We start from the raw sequence: 26,257 nt of genomic DNA, 5'->3' as shown, positions 1-26,257 counted from the left end.
AACAAAAAATCTAACACATACCATGCAAATAGACTGTTCATAAACGATGCATTTGAGGCTTACCTCACATAGGTCAAGTTAAATCTGATTGGCAACTGAAAATCCAATTGAATTGTAGCACATTGATGATATCTACCAATAGCATCTTTGATTTTTATGTCAATCTGCAAGAATATTTTAAAATAAATTAGAAAACTTACAGTGGGACTCTCTCGAAGCACTAGATGGAGTAAGTCACATTTTGGCTTTGCTCCATCCATTTTTCAAATTTTTTACCACCCGTTTATTATTTATATTAACTTGTTTATAACACTTTTACATGCTTGAATTTTGATTTTTAATTGCTGGAAATGGCAACCAGAGGGAAAAAGGGACTAACTGAAGGCAAGGAAGGCGATGATGGAAATGGAGAGGAAGAAGGCAATCCTAAATAGTCTAAACAGCCTAAACAGGTTCAACTCACTTTGGGAGCTATATCAGAGCTCTTGGATGATAAATTTGATAAAAGATTTTCTACTTTGGAAATACTGTTAAAAGAGATGGAAGATAGATTGGGAGCACTTAAACGTGAGAACGAAAAACAACAACAGCTAAGTTCTGAGCTTGATGAAGCTGGCAGACAAACGGACTGTAGATTGGGTTTGCTGGAGAAGAAATTAATTGCGACCACTCAAACACTGGAACAGTATAAAGTCAAGATTATTGACTTGGAAAGTCGCAGTCGTAGACAGAAATTGCGGATTATAGGACTTCGTGAAGACGTGGAGAATGGCGACCTTACCAAGTTCTTTGCTCAATTTTTAAAGGATGTGTTCAGTTTTGAAGTTTTTTCTACTCCCCCTATACTTGATCACACACACCGGGCGCTGAGGGCAAAACCCCCGAAAGAATTGAAACCCCGACCTGTTATACTTCAATTTCACTATGTGCATACCAAGGAGCATTTAGTTTGAGTTGCCCATCACAAAGGGGTTATTGAACACGGAGATCTCAAATTTCGTCTGGTGGAAGACTACAGTCCAGAGGTAATGCAAGAGAGATCCCTTTTTAAGTCGGTGATGTCGGAATTATATCAAAGGAGGTTTCAACCTGCTCTATTATTTCCAGCTCGCCTAAGGGTTGTTTTGTCTGATAAATCACGAAAATGGTTTAAATCCGTGGATGAAGCTCGTCGATTCCTTGACAATTAAGGCTCGATTTTAGCTAATAAATTTACTGTTTCTTCATGCTTTGGAGACTGATTGTTTTATTTTGAAATATTAATAAGATTGTATTCTGTTTCACTTTTCAAGATTTCACCTTTCAGAATGTTTTGCAAATGGCTGTTTTTTAAATATTTGTTTAGTCCTTTTCCTGACATTTTTCTCAAAATGTTTTGTCTGTGGGTGGTATTTTACATTCTTTTCATTTGGAGATATGCTTTCAAGAGAGATGGGGTTAGGGCAGTTTTTAGTTAGCTTTCTGGTTGTCTATTGGCCAGTTTTTTTTCAGGCTTTGGTGGGTGGGGGATGGGATTACTTTTAGCATAGTTTTTTTTTCATCTTGGCTGATCTGAAACTACAAATATGTCTGAATTGTCGTAACTTCCAGTTCCTCCTCAAACTTTTTTCCCTCTTCCTGAGTCATGATTTTCCTATGCTGTAAAGCTAACCCTTTACATACCACATGCCTTACTTAAGTAAAATGGATAATATTATTAACTTTGTTTCATGGAATACAAATGGTTTGAACCATTTGATTAAACAGAAGAAGATTTTTCAAGTTTTTCATAGATTGAATGCTCAGATTATCTTTGCCCAGGAGACTCATGCGAAGAAGGAGGATAATCAGCGGTTTTTTTAGGTTTTGGAAGGAAGAACAGTTTCATTCAAACTCACAATCCAAGGTAAAAGAAGTCCCTATTTTTATAGACTCCTCAATTTCATTTGCTCATTATGAAATAATTTCAGACCCCAATGGTAGATTTCTGTTAGTTACTGATTTACTTTATAACTAAAAAGTTGTTCTGGTTAATATTTATGCACCAAATACTGACTATCCTGAATTTTTCAAGCATTCATTTGCATCTCTTCCTAACTTAAATGAATATACGTTGATAATGGGCGGATATTTTAACTGTTGCTTGAATCCCTCAATGGACAGGTCTGGGCCCAATCAGGTACCTCCAATTAAATCCACTATTTTCATTAATTCCTTTTTAATTGACTACAGAATTTTAGATGTTTGGAGACTTATATTTTAATGATAAAGAATTCTCATTTTTTTCTCATGTATATCATAATTACTCTAGAATTGATTACTCTTTTATCGACTCTCGATTAGTTTTGTCTGTTATTGCCTGTGAGTACGATGCAATCACTATCTCTGATCATGCACCTTTGAAACTATCAATTAAATTAGCTAATGTAATTTCCAGTGCTAGACAATGGCGGTTTAATTCCACTCTGCTTCAGGATCTAAACTTTGTCAACTTTATTAAAGAACAGATTGCCTTTTTTTTCCAACTAACTTTACGGAAGAAATTTCCAGTGGGAGATTATGGGATACTTTTAAAGTATATATTCGTGGGCAAATTATTTCATACTCTGCTGGATTGAAAAAACAAATTAATAATGAAATACATACATTGGTTGATAAGATTAAAGAAATTGATAAAGAATACTCTGTAGCTCCTAATCTGGAGCTTTATAAAAAGAGAGTTGAACTTCAGATGCAACACAATTTGTTATTAACTTCCCCGATTGAAAATCAGTTACTTAAAACTAAGAGCCAATTTTATATACATGGTGATAAATCGGGCAAATTACTGGCCAACTAACTGAAAGCTGCTTCAGCTAAACATCTGATTAGTAAAGTTCGTACATGATATTTTGACGGTTGATCATGACAAAATCAACAAATCTTTTCAAGAATTCTTTTCCTCTTTATATCAATCAGAAATTCCTGAAGATTCTACCATAATGTATGAATTCTTAAGGAAATTGAATGTTCCGAAATTATCACTTAATGAACGTTTAGCACTAGATGCACCACAGAAGAAGAAACTAAGAAAGCAATTTTTTCGATGAATTCGGGTAAAGCACCAGGTTTGGATGGATATACAGTAGAATTTTTTAAATCCTTTTCAAATTTACTTTCCCCTTAGCTATGTAGAATTTTCAAGGATGTCTTATTTATACGTAAATTACCACAATCCTTTTACAAAGCATCCATTTCTTTTAATTCCTAAAAGAGATAAAGACCTCACTGATTGTGCATCATATAGACCTACACCTTTGTTGAATGGTGATTCCAAAATTTTTTCCAAAATATTAGCAAACAGATTGGAAAATGTACTGCCACAAATCATCTCTGATGATTAGCCCGAAGTTTATATCTTGGATTAAATTGATATATTATACACCTTTGGCTTCTTTATTCACCAATAATCAGATACCCCTTTTTTAGGCTTTTTAGAGGCACTAGTCAGGACTGTCATTTAAGCCCTTTATTACTTGATAGAGCCTTGGAACTCCTGGCAATTGCTCTTCGTGATTCACCCAATATATGGCAGGAGGAGAAGATGGCAACGCGACGCAGCTCACAGCGGCCACTCCAGTGATGATATCTGTTCATCTGTCAAGTAGGGTGCCGTGCACAGTCCTGATTTGATGGAGACAGGCGTGAGAGCACAGAGGAACATCTGGTGAAACTTCTGAAATGCCTACTTCACTGCCACTGCTACTGTGTGATCCAGAATCTCCGGAGGGGAAGGCCCCAAGTCCTTGGCTTTGCTTGTTGCTTGGCGGCCGGGGCCAGGGTCGAAGCACTCGGCAGAGATGGTGCTCGGTGCTGGAGGGCTGGTCAGAGGCTCAAAGTTTTCGGACAGACTCAGAGTCGGCTGTGGTCAGGTGCTTCCAATGCATCGGCAAGTTTGCGGTGCTTGGGGGTTCATGGCAGGGAGAGTTTCTCCCTTCTACTGTCTGCGTGAGATGATGGGGCTATCAGGACTTGAGACTTTATTTTTACCGCGCCCATGGTCTGCTCTTTATCAAATTACGGTATTGCTTTGCACTGTTGTAACTATATGTTATAATTACGCAAACACGAGGAAATCTGCAGATGCTGGAATTTCAAGCAACACACATAAAAGTTGCTGGTGAACGCAGCAGGCCAGGCAGCATCTCTAGGAAGAGGGATAGTCGACGTTTCGGGCTGAGATCCTTCGTCAGGACTAGTCTTGGTTTGTCCTGTGTTTCTGTGATAACTTTCTAGAGAAACATTGTATCATTTTTTAATGCATGCATTTCTAAATGACAATAAATGAGGACTGAGTGTCCTCATAACCTAATCTAAGATTTGGAATTATTCGTGGGAATGGGACGTATAAGGTATCACTATATGCAGATGACCTGCTACTATATATCTCAAACCCAGAGAAATCCATCCCGTAGTAATATCACTACTTGCTCAGTTTAGTAGTTTTTCTGGTTATAGATTGAATCTTAATAAGAGTGAGCTTTTTCCATTAAATATGCAAGTTCTAATCTATAGACAATCACCATTTAGACTAGTCACTGATTATTTTACCTATCTGGGTGTCAAAACTACGAAAAAGCATAAGGATCTATTTAAAGCTGACTTTTTACCATTAATTGATCATTTTAAACAATTGTTTACTAAATGATCCCCACTGCCCTTATCACTGATTGGTCGAATTAATACTATTAAAATGACTGTTTTATCTACATTTCTGTATCTATTTCAGGTGGTACCAATTTTTATTTCTAAATCCTTTTTTGATATTATTGATTCTAAAATTTCTTCATATATATGGCAGAATAAAAATCCTAGATTAAGTAAGAAATATTTACAGAAATCAAAAAAGGATGGTGATGGTTTGGCATTGCCGAATTTAAGATTCTACTACTGGGCAATTAATATTCGATATCTAATGTTTTGGACGCAAGATTGGGATGAAATTCAATGTCCACGATGGGTAAACCTTGAGAGTGAGTCTGTGCGGGGTTCTCATTGGCTTCTATTTTAGGAGCTTCGCTTCCCTTTGCATTAACTGAATTGAATAAACAAATAATTAATCCAATAATTAAACATACAATACGAATATGGTTTCAATTTCGTAAATTTTTTGGATTGAATAAATTTATCCTATCTAGTCCTATGATATCTAATTTTTTTCTTTCAACCATCTAGAATTGATCAAGCTTTCTTTTTATGGAAAACGAAGGGAATAGTATGTTTTCGTGATTTAATCATGGATAATTGTTTCATGTCGTTTGAACACTTATCTAATAAATATAATTTGCCTAGTTCACATTTTTTCAGATATTTACAGATTAGAAATTTTTTGAATACTATTTTACCTTCTTTTCCGATACCACATCAAACTGATATTACAGAAAAAATTCTAGGTTTAAACCCCTATCAGAAGCATTTAATAGCAATTGTTAATGACTTAATTACAAAAATACGTCTAGATACATCTGATAAAATAAAGAATGAATGGGAAAGAGAACTTCAGATATTCTTACCTATAAAGAAATGGGAGAAAATTCTCCAACTAGTTAATACTTCTTCAATGTGTGCTAGACATGCTTTGATACAAGTTAAAATAGTTCATAGGGCCCATATATCTAAGGATAAATTAGCTCGTTTTTATCGCCTGTTTGTGGCAGATGTAATTCTGAGGTAGCCTCTTTGATACATATGTTTTGGTCTTGGCCTCTTTTGGATAAATATTGGAAAGACAGCTTTGATATTATTTTGGTAGTTTTGCGTATTAATTTAAAACCTCATCCTATTACTGCAATTTTTGGATTATCAGTGATAGATGCTAATCATTTATCCCCTTCAGCTTACCGTTTGATTGCATTTGTTACATTAATAGCCAGAAGATCCATTTTATTTAAATGGAAAGATTCTGATCCCCCCATTACATTTCAATGGTTTTCCCAAACTATAACATGTTTAAACTTGGAAAAAATTAGCAGTGGGACTACTGACCCTTCGGTTAAATTTGAAGAAACCTGGAGGCCATTTATTCAACATTTTCATATGATGTAAGCTGGCCCTTTCCGAATCCTTTTCAACAACCTTTTGTTTATGTATAGAGGAGCGGAGTTAATGACAGACAATGATTTTAACCGATGGAACATGACAGCCCAGTCTTTGTTTTGTTTTGTTCTGTTTTTGTTTTTTTTAAAGCTTAGGGGGTTTTTCGTTTAAAAATTCTTTTTCATGTTCAATTATTAAGAGATTGGGAGGCTTAAATTACATATCCTACTCGGAATTTGTGTCTGTATACGTTAACCGTTATTAATGTAATCCCGATCTCTTTGTATCATTATTATTGTTATGTTTATTAATTCAAAACTTAATAAAAAATTTAAAAAAAAGAAAACTTTCAGTATCATATTGAATACTTCTGATGCGATGTTCTGTTCTAAATTACCTTTGGCCCATAGAAAGCACCATCGCCAGGGTTCAAAGACCATTTCTCACCAAAAGCATTGAGGCTGTTTTCTAGTTGCTGTTGGAAAAAGTTTATACCATCACTGATCAGATTAAAAAATGTACAAGGAAACAACATTGAATATATCAGTGTCATTGATTACATGCAAGATCACATACCTTCTCAGCAGTGTTCCACACTTCAATATCACCAAGAAATTTCTCTGGGCGAGTGGAAAGCTCAAGTTTGAAAGTAAATCCAAAAGCATCATAGACAGCACGCAGAAAGTCCAGGCAACCCTTAATCTCCGACTCAATCTGACACAAACAAAAAATATTACAATCGATATAAATATCATTAATATAGGTTGGAATTGAAACAATGACATAATGAATAAAGGTTATGTACTTTAGCGCCAGTCATGTTCCCATTTTGTATAAAACAACATCTGTAAAAATGTAAGAATTTACTCTTACAGAAACAAGTTTAACAATTCCAAGTTACGGAGGCAAGGAAAACTTCTAACATACAGGGCATCTCCTCATCTGCAATTTGAACTGGCATATCAAGAACAATTTTGCAATACTATGTAAAAACTCATACCTATATACATGTACATATATTCATCTTTCTTCAGTTTATATCATTTACCTTCCAATTCAGGGAGCTCCTTGCACATTGTCAATGGCAAAAATGATACAAGCACTAGTTCATCATTTCAAAATTCAAAGTAAAATTTATTATCAGAGTACAAACATGTCACCACATAAAACCCCGAGATTCTTTTTCTGTTGGCATACTTAGCAAATCTCTATAACAGTAACTGCAAAATGTAAACATCAGGAACTGTGAAATGTGAACAAACTGTGCTAACACACATACACATTAATAGCAATAAATAACGAGCATGAAATTACGAGACAAGAATGCTTAAATGAGTGTAGCTATCCCCTTTTGTTCAAGAGCCTGGTGGTTGAGGGGTAGTAAATGTTCTTGAACCTGCTGGTACAAGCCCAGAGGCACCTGCACCTTCTATCTGATGGCAGCAGCAAGAAAAGAGCATGGCCTGGGTGGTGAGGATCTTTTCTATGGCAACATTTCATGTAGACATGCTCATTGTTTGGGAGGGTTCTACCCATGACATACTGGGCCAAATCCACTACCTTTTGTAGGATTTTCCGCTCAAAGGCATGGTGTTCCCATACCAGGCCGTAATGCAGCCAGTTAGCACACCTTCTACCACATATGTATAGAAATTTGCCAAGGTTTTCGATGACATGCCAAATCTCCACAGACTCCTGAAGAAGTTGAGGCACAGTCATGCTTTCTTCACAATAATATTTATATAAGGAATCCAGGACAGGTCTTCTGAGATAGTGACAGCCAAGAATTTAAAGTTACTGACCCTCTCCACCTCTGATCCTCTGATGATTACTAGCTCATGGACCACTGGTTTCCCTCTCCTGAAGTCTACAATCAGTTCCTTGGTCTAACTGACATTGAGTGAGAAGTTGTTGTTATTACACCACTCAGCCAAGTTTTCTATCTCCCTCCTGTATACTGATTCATCACCCCTTTTGATACAGCCCACAACAGTGGTGTCATCAGCAAACTTGTATATGGTGTTTGAGCTGTTCTTAGCCACACAGTCGAAGGTGTAAAGCAAGTAGAGAAGGGGGATAAGTACACATCCCTGCAATGCTCCTGTGCTGACGGAGATTGTGGAGGAGATGCTTTTGCCAATCCGAACTGACTGAGGTCACCAAATGAGGAAATCCAGGATCCAATTGCACAAGGGGTTGAAGTGCAAATCTTGGGAGTTTACAGATTAGTTTTGAAGAGATGATGATGTTAAATGCTGAGGTGTAATCGATAAAGAGCATCCTGATGTATGCATCTTTGCTGACCAAATGTTTCAGGGTTGTGTGGAGTCAACAAGATAGCAGCTTCTGTAGACCTGTTGCTTTGGTAGGTGAATTGGAGCGGATCCAAGTCACCACTCAGGCAGGAGCTGATATGCTTCAATACCGGCCTTCCAAAACACTGTGGATACAAGTGCCACTGGATAACAGTCATTTAGACAGGTTACCAAGCTCTTCTTGGGCACAGGTACGATCCAAGCCTGCTTGAAGCAGGTGGGTACCACATACTGCCAAAGCGAGAGGCTGAATATATCTGTGAATACACCATCAGTTGGTCTGCACAGGTCTTCGGTACGCAGCCAGGTAGTCCGTCTGGACTGGATGCTTTCCTTGGATTCATTAGGTTGAAGGCAGCCCGCACATCACCTTCAGGTACTGAGACCAAAGATCATTGGGAGACATGGGGATGCGCAATGGTTCCTCCTTGTTCTGGTGATCAAAGCAAGCATAGAAGGCACTGAGCTCATCTGAAAATGAAGCTCTGCTGTACCTTATGTCACAAGATTTAATTTTGTAGCAGATTATGGATACAAGTGCCACTGGATAACAGTCACTTAGACAGGTTAACACGCTCTTCTTGGGCACAGGTACGACTGAAACCTGCCGCTGCTGTCGGGCATCCTTCATTGATTCCCATCTTGTCCAGAATCTCTACTTCACCTGTGAGATGGCTTTCTGAAGATCAAACCTGCACCTCTTGTAGCATTCTTGATCTCCAGACTCGAATGCCTCTGATCTGGCTCTCAACAGGTTCCGGATTTCATTGTTCAGGGTTTCTAATTAGGGAAAACCTGAACAATTTTGTGGAGACACACTCATTCACAACTGTTTTAATAAAGTCTGTAACGACCCTGAAATAGTCATTCAGATCCTCAGGTAAGTTGTTTAACACAGCCCAGTCCACCGACTCAAGGCAATCCTGTAACTGTTCCTAAGCCTCCCACAACCACTTTGTAGTTGTCTTGATACCTGGAGCCTTGCCCTTTGGGCTCTGTCTGTATACACATAGTAGGAGTACAGTCAAGTGATCCAACTTGTCAAAATGTAGTCTTGGAAAGGACGATATGCATTCCTTATCGTAGTGTAGCATGCAATAGCTAAACCTTTCGGTTGTTAATATTACTTTCATTTAAGGAACTAAATTTACCATATTACAAATACTGTTTTTCAGATTTCACTGTTGAGCCAAGATCTATAACATAACCATGCAGTGGACAACCTTCAACAATTAACTGCTCTTTAGTTCTACGCAAATGGATCAGCTAATATATTCAAGGTCACTCTTTCCGCTCTCTCCTACAATTTGATGGTTCTTAAAATCTAAGCTTGGGGTCATCAAACCACTTATTTTAAGTTTATTCCATCATAGCTGCCACAATTTTAATTACATTACTGACTTTGGCTGTAAAGCACAACATACCTGTTCCATAGTGCAGAAAATGTGGGCATCATCCTGCTGAAACCTGCGCACCCGAGTCAAGCCAGTCAGTGCTCCCGACAGCTCATTGCGATGAAGAACCCCAAAATCCGCATATCGCAGTGGCAGCTCCCGCCAGGACCGTGGCCGATGGTCAAACATAAGGCTAAAACATGATCAAATCAAATAAATGCCTTACAAATTCAAAGAAGAGGTGCAGAGAATACAGATGAAGAAGAGGAGGAAGAACTGGAAGAGACTGGAAGTAAAGGAGACGACAGAGACATAAGAGAGGCTTTATTGCAATTAACAGCTGAACTAAGAAAATTAAGAACAGAGCTTAGAGACGTGAAGATGTGCTATGATAAAGCTATGAAAAGACAGGATGAAATGGATAAGAAACTTCAGAAGATGGAAAGAACAATGGAGCATATTAACGATAGAGTGGAAAAAACAGAAAATGATGTGCTTGCCTGGAACACGGAAAGAAATCGACTCTTGGAGAAAGTGGACGTGTTGGAAAATTTTAGTAGGCGTAATAACATTAAAATTGCTGGTCTTAAAGAAGGTATAGAGGGAGATAATCCAATAGAATTTTTTCAAAAATGGATCCCGAAAACCTTGCAAATGAAAGAGGAAGACCAATCAATTGAAATTGAGCGGGTACATAGAGCTCTAAGACCAAAACCACAAGATGACCAATATCCATGATCAATTTTAATAAAATTCTTAAGATTTCAAGACAAAGAAAGGATTCTACAGGCGGCTGCCCATGCTGCCAAGAAGAGAAAAGGGCCACTGATGGTAGAAGGGAAGAGAATTTTTTTCTACCCTGACATAAGTTATGAACTTTTGAAGAGAAGGAAGAAATTTAATCCAGTGAAAAAAGCCCTATGGGATCACGGTTATCAATTTATATTGCGTTATTCTGCAACCTTGAAGATTTTTTTGCCTGGTGGAGAAAAAAGATTTTTTGAAAATTACCAGAAAGCGGAGGAGTTTGTGCGAGATTCTTTGAATATTCACCAGATACAAGAACAAATCTAGGGGAGCGAGATGGATTGAAGATGAAGACTGGATCAAGGATTAGGCCTGTTGGATTTTTAGGCGGATGAATATATAAGTATATTATTAATTATATGAGGGAGGGGAAGAAAGGTTAAAACTTGGGGAATATTAGTCGGGAATAATGACATTAATTTTTTTTATATATATACAATTTTTTGTTATGGGGGGAGCTGGAAGAAACACTGACCAATCGCTACGTTATTCATGTGTGCAAGCATGGCAATAGCCACGACCCGCACAATGGAGGGGGGTAGTGTTGTGTATCTTTTCATTCACAACATTAGTGGGGGGGTATTTTGTTTTTTCTTTTTTTGTATCTTATCTATCTTTTTTTTCTTTTTGTCTGGATGATTGGGAGGGAGACACATAGCAACATGGTGAAGTTCAAAGAGATTCCCCACGGAACTATGAGAGTTGAGAAGCTAAGTAATGTTTTAGATTTTAAGAGATAAATATGAAACATTTTTGAATATTTGGAGCCCTTTTTATAGCTCCAATGATGATGATCTTGGTTCCTTGGGGGAAAGTAACACATATATATTAAATTTATTTTTATCCCATGGAGCATGTGCAAACCTTCCAATATTCAGGCGGTTCTTTTTTTTTTCTTTTCTCTTTAGGTAGGAGTATATATCAGTGGGGGGGGGGAGTTAAGGGGAGGGAGGAGGGTAGATATTTTTTTCTCATGTACCACTTTGAAAAATCAATAAAAATTAAATCAAAAAAAGAAGAGGTGCGGGTATGATCTCCAAAGTGTGAAATAAAGCAACATGAGAACAACTGATATAGAAAAATCCACACTTGAAGTGGACTCCAGTTAATTGGGCCAACAGTTAATCGGGGCAGCTACCCCCTCATAATTTTGTATACCTCTATTAAATCTCCCATTAGTCTTCTACATTCTAGGGAACAAACTCCTAACCTATTCAACCTTCCCCTATAAATCAGATCCTCAAGCCCAGTAATATCCTTGTAAATTTCTCTGCACTCTTGGAATCTTATTTAAATCTTTCCTGCAAATACGTGACCAAAACTGAATACAATTCTCCACATTAGGTCTTATACAATTTATACAATTTAACATCCCAACTCCTGTACTCAATACATTGATTTATGAAAGCCGATGTGCCAAAAAGCTTTCTTTACTACGCTGTCTACCTGTGACACCACTTTCAAGGAATTATGGACCCATATTCTCAAATCCCTCTGTTCTACCACATTCCTCAGTGTCCTACCCACACCGTATAAGACCTATCATGGTTGGTCCTCCCAAAGTGCAACACTGCACACTTGTCTGACTAAATTCCATCTGCCATTTTTTTAGCCCATTTCACCAGCTGGTCCAGATCCTGCTGCAAGCTTCAATAGTCTTCCTTGCTCTCCACTACACCCCAGCTAGGTGTCACCCACAAATTTGTTGATCCAATTTACTATATATAGTTGATATAGATGGCAAACATCAACAGACCTATCACTGATTATTGCAGCACACCACTAGCTACAGGCCTCCAGTCAGACAGGCAACAACTCTCTGGCTTTTTCCTCAAAGCCAACGTCTAATCCAATTTACTACCTCATTCATCTTGAGTGCCGAGTGAACTGAACCTTCCCAACCAACCTGCCATGAAGGACCTTGTCAAATGCCTTGCTAAAGTCCATGTAGACAACTGCACTGTCTTCATCAAATTGTCAGGTAACTTCCTCAAATAACTCTGTAAGATTGGTTAGACATTATTACCATGCACAAAGCCATGCTGACTATCCCTAATCTGCCTCTGCCTATGTCTGTCCAAATATTTATAAGTCCATTTCCTTAGAATGCCTTCCAATACCTGACATCAGGCTCACCAGTCTCTAATTTTTGACTTATTCTTAGAGCCTTTCTTAAACAATTGAACACCATTAGCTCTCCTGCAATCCTCCAGCACCTCACCTGTGGCAAAGGGTGCTTTAAATAACTCTGCTCAGGCCCCTGAACTTCTGCACTTGCCTCCCACAGGGTCCCAGGGAACACCATATCAGGCCCTGGGGATTTAGGCACCCTAATATGCCTCAAGACAGCAAGCACCGCCTCCTCTATAATCTACATCGGGTCCATGAGCTCCCTGCTGAATTTCCTCAAATCTATAGACTCTGTATCTCTTGAGAGGATACGGATACAAAAATTTATTTAAGACCTCCCCCATTTCTTTCAGCTTCACACAATGGTCTAGAGGACCAATTCTGTCCCTTGCTATCTTTTTGTTCTATATATCTGTAAAAGCCAGGATTTTCCTTCACCTTGTCTGCTAGAGCAATCTCGTCTTCCTTTAGCCCTCCTAATTTCCTCTTAAGTGTTATCTTGCATTTCTTATCCTTCTCCAGAACCTAAATTTGTTCCTGCCTATAGCTGCTAAGCACCTTTTTCTTAACCAGGGCCTCAATATCTCTCAAAAACTAAGGTTCTCTAAATACGCTACCTTTGCCTTCTATTCTGACAAGAACATACAAACTCTATATTCTCAAAATTTCGTTTTTGAAAGCCTCCCATTTACCAAGTACATCTTTGCCAGAAACAACCTGTCCTAATCTACACTTACTTGATTTTTTTCTGGTACCAGCAAAATTGGCCATTCTCCAATTTAGAATCTCAACAAAAGGACCAGACTTACCCTTTTTTATAATTACCTTGAAACTAATGGCATTATGATCACTAGATGCAAAATGTTCCCCTACACAAACTTTTCACTTGCCCTGTCTCATTCCCTAATAAAAGAGATCTAGTATTGCAATCTCTAGTTGGGATTCCTGTTTTTAAATCCAGTGGACTGTCTCTATAATATAATCCCATTAAAGGCGTCATACCTTTCTTACGAAGTCCTGACGAAGGGTCTCGGCCTGAAACGTCGACTGCACCTCTTCCTACAGATGCTGCCTGGCCTGCTGCGTTCACCAGCAACTTTGATGTGTGTTGCATACCTTTCTTACTCCTCAGTTCTTCTGCAAAACCTTACTAGACGAACCCTCCTCTGCCCTGACTAAGCACGCTGTGACATTTTCCCTTACTGGTAATGCCACCCCTCCCTCTTTGATCCCTCCTGCTTGATCATATCTAAAACAATGGAACCCCAGAATATTAAGCTGCCAGTCCTGTCCCTCCTGCAACCAAGTCTCACTAATGGCTGCAATGTCATAATTCCACATGCTGATCCATGCCCTCAGCTTATCCGCCTTTCCTACAATACTCTTTGAATTGAAATGGATGTAGCTAAGAACATTAGTCCTACCATGCTTGACTTTTTGATTCCTGACAGTACGCAAGCTTAAGAACATCTTTCCACAACCACTCCACTCTGTTCTGGTGCTCTGGTTCCCATTCCCCCACAACTCTAGATTAAAACCCCCATCCCGTGCAGCACTAGCAAGCCTTTGTGCAAAATAAAATAAAGGAAAGCAGGAAGTTTTAATGTTTAAGAAATTCAATCACATACCAATGGCCTGGACAATTCATAGGCTTTAAGGCAAAGAGCTCCTTTTCCACTTCGAAGCTGAACATATTCTCACTGTAGTGCTGCCAGTGTCCTGAAGTTTGCCACAGTTTACTATTATAAATGTTGGGAGTCACTACCTCTGTAAAGCCCCTTTTCTTGTATTCACTCTAAATACAAGAGAGGGAAATTAATGAAGTATCACAGATCTTAAGAATGTACAACCATTTACAATATGCATTTGCATACCCTACCCTTTAAGTGTTGCATAGATCTTGCAGAAGGCCTACATCGCTGCTCAAATAAAGAGGATGACATTATCCAAAACTAATTTTACTTGCCCTTAGTAGTTAAATGTCAAGGTAACCAAGAGCAAAACAGCCAACTACTATAGCTGAAAATCTTTAAAAAAAAACAGAAAAACGCTGGGAACACAGCACATCAGTCAGATATGTTCATAAAATGTTATCAACCCAAATTTAACTCTTTCCAATGGTTACTTTCAGTATTTTCTGCTTGATAGTAGGAAGTAGCATAATTCATTTCCATTTAAGATTCCTTCAATCAAGAGTATGAAACTTGGGAATTTGGTGACTTTCACAGTAAATGCAACCACTTTGGTTTATTTGAGTTTAATATCAAAAACTGCAGATATGGAAAATCTGTAAAAAAAAAATATTCCTAGAAACAGCAGGTCAGCCAGAATCTGTGCATTGAGAAACTTCCCATAGATGCTGATTAACCCATAATGTAAAATAGCATTAGCAAATGCACTACCAGTCAATAGTAAAGCAAGAGAATATACAATATATTGCAAAGTTGTTGAAGACAGCCTTCTATCAGTATTGCAACATGAGTGACACTGATGCCTACCAGCATCATTCATCCACCGCTAGCACATTACTAATAAGAACTGTTGCCCCATTTTTGTTTTTGTTTCCCTTCCTACAGCGTTTCTTTCTGCTGGTACATGATAAAAATGCTTATGATTCACTCAACCTAATATTTCCCTTAAATTCAATGTGTAAACCTTCCAGATGTATTTGTACCTATAACAAAAACTTGAAGACCACCTACCCTAATGAAATTAATCAATGCGTTGTAAATGTAAGCTCCTTTTGGAAGGAAGAAACAGCATCCTGGGCTCAGTTCATGGAAGAAAAATAACTCCTGCTCCTGTAAAAGTAAAAATTCACCATTTATTTTGTCCCAGAGACCAGCTAAAAGTAATATTAAATGGACACACGTGATGGTGGTTATAAAGACTCTAAGTGAAACATTTTAGCTTGCACTGTTAAGGATTTCCTACTCCTGTTTTAGCCACATTTAACAGGGAATAGTAGCTGCTTAACTTATGAGAATCACAGGGAACTTTCAATACCAGAGAGTATTATTAATTTCAGAGGCTAAACAAAATAAGAACATATATAAGAGCTAGCAGAAGCTAATATTTTTATTGTATTACAAAACTAACCCTTCCCAGTTTTCTATGGTCTCTGTTTTTTGCTTCTTCCTGGAATTTTTCCCATTCTTTCAACATTTTGGAATCTGGAAAAGAAATCCCATAAATTCTCTGCAATGTCTCCATGTCAGCTTTTCCTTCCCAGTAAGTGGAAGAATTCTATGAAAAGAGGAAAAAATTATACAAATCTTAAAATCATGAAGTAAAATGACTGCAGATTAATATCATGTCTGCTCAGCATAACAAAAACTGGCAACTTCAAAGCATATCTTTTGGTTATGTTACTGCAGATTTTCCACACTGAAACAACATGATCTTTGTTAATTATTTACTGTAGAAATACTTACTTTGTGAACCTTCATGGCCTTTATTTTTCCAGTGTGTCTGACATGAGGTCCTCTACACAAGTCAATTAACGGTCCACATCTGAAACCACAGAATGAAAATAGCATTGGCAATATTAAAATACATACGCCTGCATTAAGAAACACACCAAAATATGCAGCTCAAGATCTACAATTAATATCTATCCAACATGCAATGGATCACCATTTCTTTAAACTGGAATTTGGGTCAATCTACTTTTGCAAAAATTTAGTCAGTATCAAGCACCCACAATTCAGGCACTTAACTATCAAAAAGAATATTCATTCTCTGCCACAACATTTTGCTTAGTTTCAAATTTAAAAGCACTAATGCCAATCACTGGCCATTTTATTGCTAGGTAACATTTTTTGTTATCATCCCAAATATTCGATTGATCGACAAAGACTAATTTCAAACCATGACTCCAGCCCTCCCTTACAAACACCAAAGATCATAACAAAATGAAAAAGGCAATTATGTGACAATCCATCAGATTGGTATCAATGAGATTAGCCAACTAGGATGATATGCAGAGTTGAGAATGGGAGATAATCTTATCAAAAGATGTAGTTCTGTTTTTAAAATGTGGGTAATGACAGGACAGATGAAGGACATGTCTCTTCCAGGTGGTGTCTAAAACCTGGGTTCAGAGACTCACAACAAATGAGCAACCATTTAGGATGAAATGAAAAAAAAACTTAACCCAGTGACAGCAAATCTTTGGAATTCACCAACTGAAGGACAATAACATCTTAATCATGGGGTATTTTTGAGACAATCTATAGCTAATAAGGGGATCAGGGGATCTGGAGTTAGAATATAAAATTGGAACCAAGGTAAAAGTTCAGCTATGATTTTACAGTTAGCACAAGTGGTCAATAATAAGGTTCCAGTTTCCTCTTAATACCTGTGCTAAATCGTTTCATTGTATGCCTTTTACTAAAAAAAATTGTATTCCATATATACAAATTAAATAGTAATGGGCAAATTCAAAACCACTTGATAGTTCTCAAAGGAAGCTGCAAAATCACCACAACACCAGTGCTCTTACCTATATACTGTTGTAGTTGGCGTATTCACCTTCTCATTCAGAATCCTAACCTTAAATTTGTTATACTAAAAGGAAATAAGTTGAAAATGTGAATGCAAATCAGAATGACCCAACATAAACACAACACCCTTACAACTTAATGAAAACTGGGATCAGTTTTACAATGTGAAATATTAATACATCCCTGGAAACAAAGTGGAGTGCAGATACTGCAACCTGAAACTAAAACCAAACTGCTGGCAGAACTCTGCAGATCACAAAGTATCTGTGAAGACAGAGAAAGGGTTGCCATTTCAGGACTTGATGCATGGTCTCAACCCAAAAGAGTGACCATCCCTTTAACTCTACAAATGTTGCCTGTTCCACTGATTTCCTCCAGCAGTTGGATTGTGCATCAGTATATCGCTATTAATTTAATTTTGCTTAATACTGTGGTGAAGAATCTATGAAACGGAACCTCTATATCATCAACTTTTGTGAGGCCAATTCCCTTTTGTTTCTTAATTCAACTTAGTAATTAAGTGAAAAGATCAGAACATAGGGTCTGTCAACATTTCCCCACAAGCCAGATAAACATGACACTAAAACATCTGCTGCTCCATCCCTGTTGTAAGGCAACAGGATTGTTAATGAAGGTCAGTGTAAAAAAGAATCAATTCAGTGAAAGGGCACATTGAGTGGATCTGCACCAAAAGGAATCAAACCAATTCAAAAGTGCAGTAAGTTAGCAGTTTATTTTTGATAAAGATATTTTCCAAGTTACCTAGTCATTTTCATTTCAACTGCAGTGCCACGGCACACACAGTTTGAGCTTTGTAAAAGACAATTTACTATCTATTACACTGTGCAACTCAAACTAAATTCCACCATTTGCTCAAATCTCCAACTTTGAGAAATGAAGTGAGGAACAAAGTTAACAGCTTGAATTGTGAACACCTGACAGTTTCACATCAAATTTGAATCTTACATTAGAACATAAGAAACAGGAGCAGTGTATGAGAGATTGAGACAAATATTCCTTGGCAGCAAAAAGTGCACATTTTCTACAGATAATTCAGCGATCAGAAGGAACAGAGTTCCAGAAGTTGACAAATTAATAAGCAATTGTGCAAAGCCAGCACAAGGCAGAGAAAGAAGGCTACAGAAACTAAATACAAACCATACATATAGAAGGGCAACACCAAGAGCAAGCTTACCAATTGTTCACTGCGAATGGGGAGAATAGATGCCACCAATGGCAATTAAGGCCCAGTGTACTCAATGTACTAACATTAAAAACTGGGAAACATCTGAAAATTATTATACCTTGAACATCTCCAGAAGAGTCTCTTTCTTCACTTCAAGTCTCTCAAATGGCTGTTTGTCCTTCATTATACGTTTACACAGGTTTTCTAAAGCTGGAAAATCATTGCTGGAAACACCTCTAATAAAAGAAAGATTGTTATAAAATTCTAAAAAATATATAATTTATCACTAAACACAAAATTAGAACTAAAAGAATTATTAATATTAATAGAACCATACCCTTCTTCCAAGAACATGTCATAATAAAATCCATTTTCAATAGGTGGCCCATAGCACAGACACCCTCCAAAGATTCTTTCCATGGCCTCTCCTAATATATGGGCACTGGAATGCCAATATACCTGGAGCAGAAAAACAAAGTTCTTAATAAAAGCAAAGAAAAAGCAATGTCATGATAAGAGATACCTACTCATGGATAATTCTTGAATTAGAAGCACATTGTTTCTTCAGATGTTCCTCAATTTCACCAAAAAAAAAAGCAGATATTTACACTGGTACCTTACTTAGTATTGCCTGCAAAATTCCAATTTGTCAATATGCTCTTGGTCTTTCAGTCTGGAAGTGTACCTGCCTGTACCACTAAAAAAGCATCTACTTGTGCTCTGAATATTCCACCCTTCCTACTGCTGTACATTGCAGTACTGGGTATCTGGTATGAATCCCTGCCTGGTGCTGGTGTTGCCCAGCAATGAATCGCCCTACAGCTTGGCGTGAAGAGGCCGAAAGATGGTTAGAACAAGCCATTGTTGGGGATTGGCAGCAAGCACTCTATGTATATAATTAACAGACATCACCTCCTGTCTGCATATTTCTCAATGGTAACTTTTAATGGTCATCCCGGGCTTTTGGTTCTCAAAGTTCAAAGTACATTTATCGTCCAAGTATGTATACTTTATACAAACTTGAGATTTGTCTCCTTACAAGCAGTTTTTAAAATTTATGAGTGTAAAAGAAAGGTAAGCTACACTTAACTACCTGTTTTTCAAGTAAGGTTGGCTAAAAGTTCATTCTCTACTCAAAAGAGGATTGACAATTATTTTTGGATTATTATGTCTACAACTTACTAACGTATCATGAGCTGTAGGTTCCCTGAGACCTGAGAATTATTTCAAGGGTTCCTCCAGGGCAAAAAGCTTGAGAAATGCTGCTCCATAATGTCCTCCCATTCATAGTATAATAGAGAAGTCTCTTGTCCAGGGACCAATGTGCAGCCAATCAAGAGGACAACAGTTTCTATCACATTCAATAGGTGATAATTTGAGAGACACAAGAATCCAAGCAGTCGATCAATAAATACAGCAGGTGCTCAATAATCCAAACGCACTATGCCAGCCACAATGCAACCCGAGCCCCCCCCCCCCACCTTAGCATGGGGCCGTCTTACCAACCGCCTGACTAGCCCAAACCCAGTCCTCACAAGGGCACCTCTTCCCACTGAATAAATTAGCGATTCATGGTCCCTGGCTTAGCTGCATACTTATTAAGGCACATAATAACCCTTTTTAGCACTGATTCTATTTCTAAACTTATCTCTGGTAATGCATCCCCAGCACTAAGTGAGGTACCAGTATAAACACTTACTCTGCTGCAGAGGCTACTTCATAAATTTGCTTGTTTATAGCAAGTACTTGTACAGAAATCACATTTAAAGCACGGGGTCGAGCAGAAATACAATTAGAACAGCTTTTCCTCTCCCACTGATGACTGCAACCTTCGGTTCTTTAGCTTGTTGAATTGCAACTAAATGCAATATTTTATGCACACTTCCCAACAAGGGCCAAATCAGATTACATCAAGTAGCAATTTCCACAACACACACAACAAGCTGAGTCTCAGCCCAAAACCAACACATTCTTGGGTGCATTCCTTGTTAAGTAAACAACACATTTCACGATACATTTCAATATACATACACAAGTAAACTTGAACTTAAATCTTAAAATCACAACTGTTCACTTCCCTCCATAGATGCTGTCTGACTTGTTGAGTTTCCCCACCATTCTCCGTATGCAGCTCAACATTTCCTGCATCTGCAGAATCTCAAGTCTTTAAGTAACAACTATTGAAGGATTATAAAAGTTAGTTTCATGGGTGTGAGAGACTTTGGATTGGGTACATTTGATCTGTGCCTTTTCTTTTTAAATCTTTTTATTAATCTTCCAAAATTATAAACAGAATAATACTGATACAGAGAAATTCGAACAATCTTATTGTTGATAAACATGTACAAAAAAGACTTCAAATAATACAGGTGTAATAGACTTACAAACTCTTAATTTAGTTAATCATACAGAAAAAAGAAATAAAAAGAAAAAAAAATGCAAAGAAAAACCCCCCAAAAAAACAAAAGAAAACCTAAATACTAAACCCAAAAAAAAAGCAAAAGGAACAAGGCTGGACCAATATCTTAAATCGAATACATTCAATAATATCATCAACTCCACTCCTCTACTCATATATTTTAAGTTAATAAGAAGGATTCAGAAAAGGTCAAATGACATCATATGAAAATGTTGAATAAATAGTTACCAAGTCTCTTCAAATTTAACCGAAGGATCAAAAATGTCATTCTGATAGTTTCTAAATTTAAACATGATATAGTTTGGGAAAACCATTGAAATGAGGTAGGAGGGTTGGTCTCCTTCCAGTTCAATAAAATGGACCTTCTGGCCATTAAAGTAACAAATGCAATCATCCGACAGGCTGAAGGGGATAAAAATCTATGTTCCGTCACTGGCAAACCAAAAATTGCCGTAATATGATGGGGTTGTAAGTCAAAACGCAAAACTGTTGAAATACTATCAAAAATTTCTTTCCAGAATTTTTCCAAAAGGGGCAGGACAAAAACCTATGAGTTAAGGAAGCCACCTCAGAGTGGCATCTGTCACAAATAGGGTTTATATGGGAATAAAAACAGGCTAGTTTATCTTTTGACATATGGGCCCTGATCTGCGCCTTTTGATGGTGTTAAGGACCGGACAAGAATCTGGGTATTAAACTACACTGTAATCAGTTGACAAGGGGGTTATAGACAGTAAAGCTAATCAATGATGCTGCATTATAGCTGTAAAGAAATACTTACAGCCTGACCCTCTTCATCATCAAATGAGAGTAGTGTTAGACTGCAGTCTCCTTCCAGAGGTCGATCCAAGTCCCAAACCTCTTCATTTACTTTAGCAACGACAACTTTGTCTGCCAAACCCTGACTGAGGTAAATATGTAAATTAACCAGGTTACACTGTAAAGTCTTCACACAATCAATAAGTTTTAAGATATACTGATTACCTACATCAACATTCAAACAAATAAAAATAAAGCAACTAACAATATAACGACAGTCCAAAAATAGATGAGACTACATGGGTAAAAGTCAGATGGTGGAACGCAAAAATCAGTATAACCTTAAAGAGTAAACTGGAACAAGGTTCCTAACACACACAGAAACATAGAAAACCTACAGCACAATACAGGCCCTTCGGCCCACAAAGTTGTGCCGAACATGTCCTTATCTTAGAAATTACCTTCGAGGCTTACCCATAGCCCTCTATTTTTCTAAGCTCCATGTACCTATCCAAAAATCTCTTAAAAGACCCTATCGCATCCGCCTCCACCACTGTTGCCAGCAACCCATTCCACGCACTCACCACTCTCTGCATAAAAATACTTACCCCTCACATCTCCTCTGTACCTACTCCCTAGCACCTTAAACCTGTATCCTCTTGAGGCAACCATTTCAGCCCTGGGAAAAAGCCTCTGACTATCCACACGATCAATGCCTCTCATCATCTTGTACACCTCTTATCCTCCGTCGCTCCAGGAGTATTTACTGTCAAGGGGTACAGCCAAAGGGGTACTCTCTAGTACCTGACTCTTCCCCTTCCCCCTTCTGACTGTGACCCACTTGTCTGTCTCCCATGGCCCTGGTGTGACCACCTGCCTATAACTCCTTTCTATCACCTCCTCGCTCTCCCACCTCTGCGGTCATGGAAAAAATTAACAGCATGTTTAATAGCAATGATCACCAAATAAGCCAATAGGCTCAATAAATACAATCAAGTGAAATAAATGTGAATCAAGTTAAATCACGAGTTTACATAGAGATCAAATGATGACAACAGAAAACTACTCAAGTCTGCACTTTGAAGCAAAAGAGAAAACTATTCTGTTTTAATCTCAATTAACAGCAAACTGAAGGAAAGCATAACCATCAATGCTATTAACCAGCACTCTCATCAACAGCCTAGGGACAAATCCTCCATCTGAGTTTCAGCAAGACCACTTGGACTTCAAACCTCATATCAGACCAAAGCACTATTTTACTTCGGCCAAAGCTGTGAAGAGTTGAAATCAGCAGAAACCAAGGAGAATACTCTCTTCTATCTGAAGTCAGACAGAACACAGCTTTCTTCAGTCTGACGGCTGTGGGAGTAAGAATGTTTCTTCCTTCTACCCTGACACAGGAATACCAAGACCTTTTAATGGCAACTCTCACCAGCTTATAGTCAGTATTTGCGGAAAGAGTTAACAGGCCCAGTCGTTCAACTGAATCAGTTTTCCCTCTCTCCATAAGAGCATTCTGAGCTATGGGCATGACATACAACTGTGCATTTTCCAATTCTGTGTTGAATTCTCGCTCACTAAACAGCCTCTCTTCACAGCTTTATGAGCGAAGAATCACTTTCTCTACCCTTAGCTTCCCTACGTTCCGAAGATGATCACATTTGTTGCTTATTCCCAGGGCCACCTTAGCCTCATCCTGCGACAACCCCCAGCCTATACAAGCTCATCTACTTTCCTTCCCATTTCTAATGATGCTCTCTGACCAGCTGGGTGCTCTAATTTTCCATTCTCTGAATAGCCAGCTATGTTATCCATTCTACCTTAGTTCTCAACTTCAGTGTAAAAAGTTATAGATACTTTATTGATCATAAAGGATATTACAATGTCACAGTAGCATTACTAGTGCCCAAATATGCAAATATTAGAAGTAAAGCAAGAATAAGTTACCTTTAAAATAAAACATACAAGATTTACAAGTTCACACTGGTAAGATGGTAGTACAAGAATTACTACAATATTTTACAGTAATGGGTGCACATTCTCACCATCCAGACAAGAAGTGATGGTAGCATTGCACAGGGTGCCCACAATAGCAAGGCATGATAAACAGAGTTCTTCTAAACAGAGGTTATTAACAACCTAACAGGAGGGGGTCATCACTTCCCCAGCTATAGGTTGACTCATAATAGAGCCTAATGGTTTAGGACAAGAATGACCTCATATAGCGCACTTTGGAGCAGCACAGTTGTCTTAGTCCATTACTGAAAATGTTCAGTAACACACAATTACAGTACTGAACAAAAAAAAGCTACTATTTTTGCTATCAAGTTCTGCTTCTTGTTCTTGCGAATTTTCTCTGTATCTTCTTGTAAGTTTTCTCACCATAACTCTAATCTTCTCTTACATAGGGAGATCGTAATAGGTTTCACTATAATAAAGCATTCAGAACAGTCTCAAATACTCCACCTGATGCCACAGGCAATCTGGTAAGGTGTGCTTTTCCAGGACTCTCCTTGTACTTGTTTGCCATCTGGCAGAGTGATTGTTATTTGTTTGCTCTCTTTGCTTGCTCGCTCTGCTAAAATTGAGTCACTTTCTGCTTTGAGTTTGTTGTACAGTTCAAGTCGTTCACTGATATAACATGGCCACCGATCCAACTGCACATGAGACAAAACTGAAAATTAACTTTCTTCACGATGACAAATGTGAAATATCAACTTTATTAGGAAGCTTCAATACTATCTCCAACAGAAACAAATACATTCACACCTCTTTATCATAATTCACTTGATGAATTATTACAAGAATTGTTACTTGCTTTCGGTCAAGACTACAAACTTAAGAGCTTTGTTGAAAACATCAGTCTAAAACGAACTAAATTCATTTCACAATTAGTCACAAATATTTGCACTTAGGGACGAACTTATCTGTGGTAATCAATTATGAAATTACATACATTTACATTTAAGTTGTTGAACCTGTTTACTGTATAAATTTATTCTCAATATTTCCCAAAGCATCATTCTCACCATTAAGTAACCAATGACAGGACACATAAATACAAAAATGATTTGTTTTACCGATATACAACTCTTTGGAATATGTTTTTGCTTACAAATAGCAGGAAAATAGCCTGATGCCATAATGAATGATGAAATATTTCAGAGTAGTTGCACACACAACTAAAATCAATGGTTACATTTAAAGTAATTTTCCTTATTATCAACAGCTTAATTGTACCATAGCTTATCTTTTAGAAAAAGGCAATGAATTAATGATCACCTCTGCAGTTTTTGCATCACCACTTTCTTTAACACATGCCTTCTTAGATCCTTTCTGTTTTGCAGGTGTAACTTCACTCTGAAAGAAAAAGCAAAATGAAGATCTTATGGTTAATTGCCATAACTATCAGAAGCTTTAACAATATACGAGTTACTGCTGGTTACAAGATATTGGAGCTTTATGCTTATTAATATTATAAAACATCATGGTGGGAAATTTTTAAGTTATTACATCAGTGGCGGATTTTAATGGTTTCGTGATGTATATTCCTCCCCTCCCTAGGTTTCTTTTCAGAGATACAGCCTGATTTTCGGAATTTCTTGGTCAGTAACCACTGGTACCAGCTACGAGGTACCAATCCGCGCTAAGTAAATGCAGTAACAGCCGACATTCAGTGATCAGAGTTCTGGGACCAGTCAGGTTTGACAATCTTAATCACGGTAGCGGTGAGAAGGAAGCAAATCTACATCAGAAATCAGCTAAGAGGAACGACACAAGACACCCCACTGTTCATAGTAATGCCATGCTCATCGTTGGAGTTAGATAATGAATTGGCACTAAACAATGACGGTAAGACGATGTGCTGTGCGGTATCGGAACGATGCTGCAGTCCAGACGATACGATGGCCTCCCCAAGATGAGCCCACACCACTGTCACACCGGACCTCTGCTTGCTTCTGGACGACAGCCACAGGAATCGCGTCCACGAGGAGCGGTTCCGACCTGGCCACGCCGCTGTTGTCACCTACCTGACCCGCGACGTCCATGGCCTCTAACCGTTCCACCACCTTCTCCATCACACTGCAGGCGAGCTGATGCAACACGCCAGGACGGCGATCAACCAACCCGTTTGCTCGCCTTCCACTTAACTGACGGGGAGTTCGCCCAATAGAGACCCGCGGGTCTCCCGGAAAGACCCGCCTCACTTTGACAGACAGGCGCTTTCGGAAGTTTGGCTGAGAGCAAGCGGAACTGACGATACTTGAAAGGGCGGGGCTACAAGACACATGATCGGGGGGGGATGCGAAAGCACTCCATCTGTGGTCCGCGGTGCTGGAAATTAGTCGTAGACGTCAGAGGAGATAGCTCAGACTGTGTTGGAGCCACAAGAGACTATCGATGCTGGAATTAGGTGCAGAAAGCACGCTGCTCGACCCACTCTGTTCCTCCAGCAAACGATTTGTTGCACGGATTTCCTTCGTTCTAGGCTTCAACTACAGGGAATCGCTGCAGTGTCAAATTATCAGGTTATCAGCGGGCTGAGCAGCTAGGAACATTGCATAAAATAATTGCAAAGTATTACTAACCATCTAGATTAATCTAATCGGCCTATAATCCTGCTTCCCCCTCCGTTCTTAAATAGAGGTGGTTCCGGTTTTCCAAACATCTGCAGATCTCCAGGACTC

General features: G+C 38.3%; 1 protein-coding gene across 1 annotated transcript in view; it reads right to left on the bottom strand.

Annotated features, from left to right (window-relative positions):
• tars1 (threonyl-tRNA synthetase 1) overlaps positions 1–25,707 on the bottom strand; it is a 37,097-nt gene extending 11,390 nt beyond the window's left edge. Inside the window, exons 1-15 of the mRNA XM_072252487.1 lie at positions 25,601–25,707; positions 24,852–24,929; positions 24,036–24,226; positions 21,592–21,715; positions 18,729–18,850; positions 18,510–18,627; positions 17,205–17,269; positions 16,135–16,213; positions 15,800–15,946; positions 15,403–15,501; positions 14,329–14,495; positions 9,794–9,956; positions 6,631–6,768; positions 6,452–6,529; positions 64–164 (exon numbers count right to left, since the gene is read on the bottom strand). Coding sequence (XP_072108588.1) covers positions 64–164; positions 6,452–6,529; positions 6,631–6,768; positions 9,794–9,956; positions 14,329–14,495; positions 15,403–15,501; positions 15,800–15,946; positions 16,135–16,213; positions 17,205–17,269; positions 18,510–18,627; positions 18,729–18,850; positions 21,592–21,715; positions 24,036–24,226; positions 24,852–24,929; positions 25,601–25,648 — 1,718 coding nt within the window. The 5' untranslated portion in view covers positions 25,649–25,707. The remainder of the gene's footprint in view (positions 1–63; positions 165–6,451; positions 6,530–6,630; positions 6,769–9,793; positions 9,957–14,328; positions 14,496–15,402; positions 15,502–15,799; positions 15,947–16,134; positions 16,214–17,204; positions 17,270–18,509; positions 18,628–18,728; positions 18,851–21,591; positions 21,716–24,035; positions 24,227–24,851; positions 24,930–25,600) is intronic.
• Positions 25,708–26,257: the final 550 nt, after the last annotated feature.

Source organism: Mobula birostris, chromosome 3 (genome assembly GCF_030028105.1).
Source record: "Mobula birostris isolate sMobBir1 chromosome 3, sMobBir1.hap1, whole genome shotgun sequence".
NCBI classification, from domain to species: Eukaryota; Metazoa; Chordata; class Chondrichthyes; order Myliobatiformes; family Myliobatidae; genus Mobula; species Mobula birostris.
Note: the sequence above shows the minus strand (reverse complement) of the source record. Positions and strands in the feature narration are given on the sequence as shown.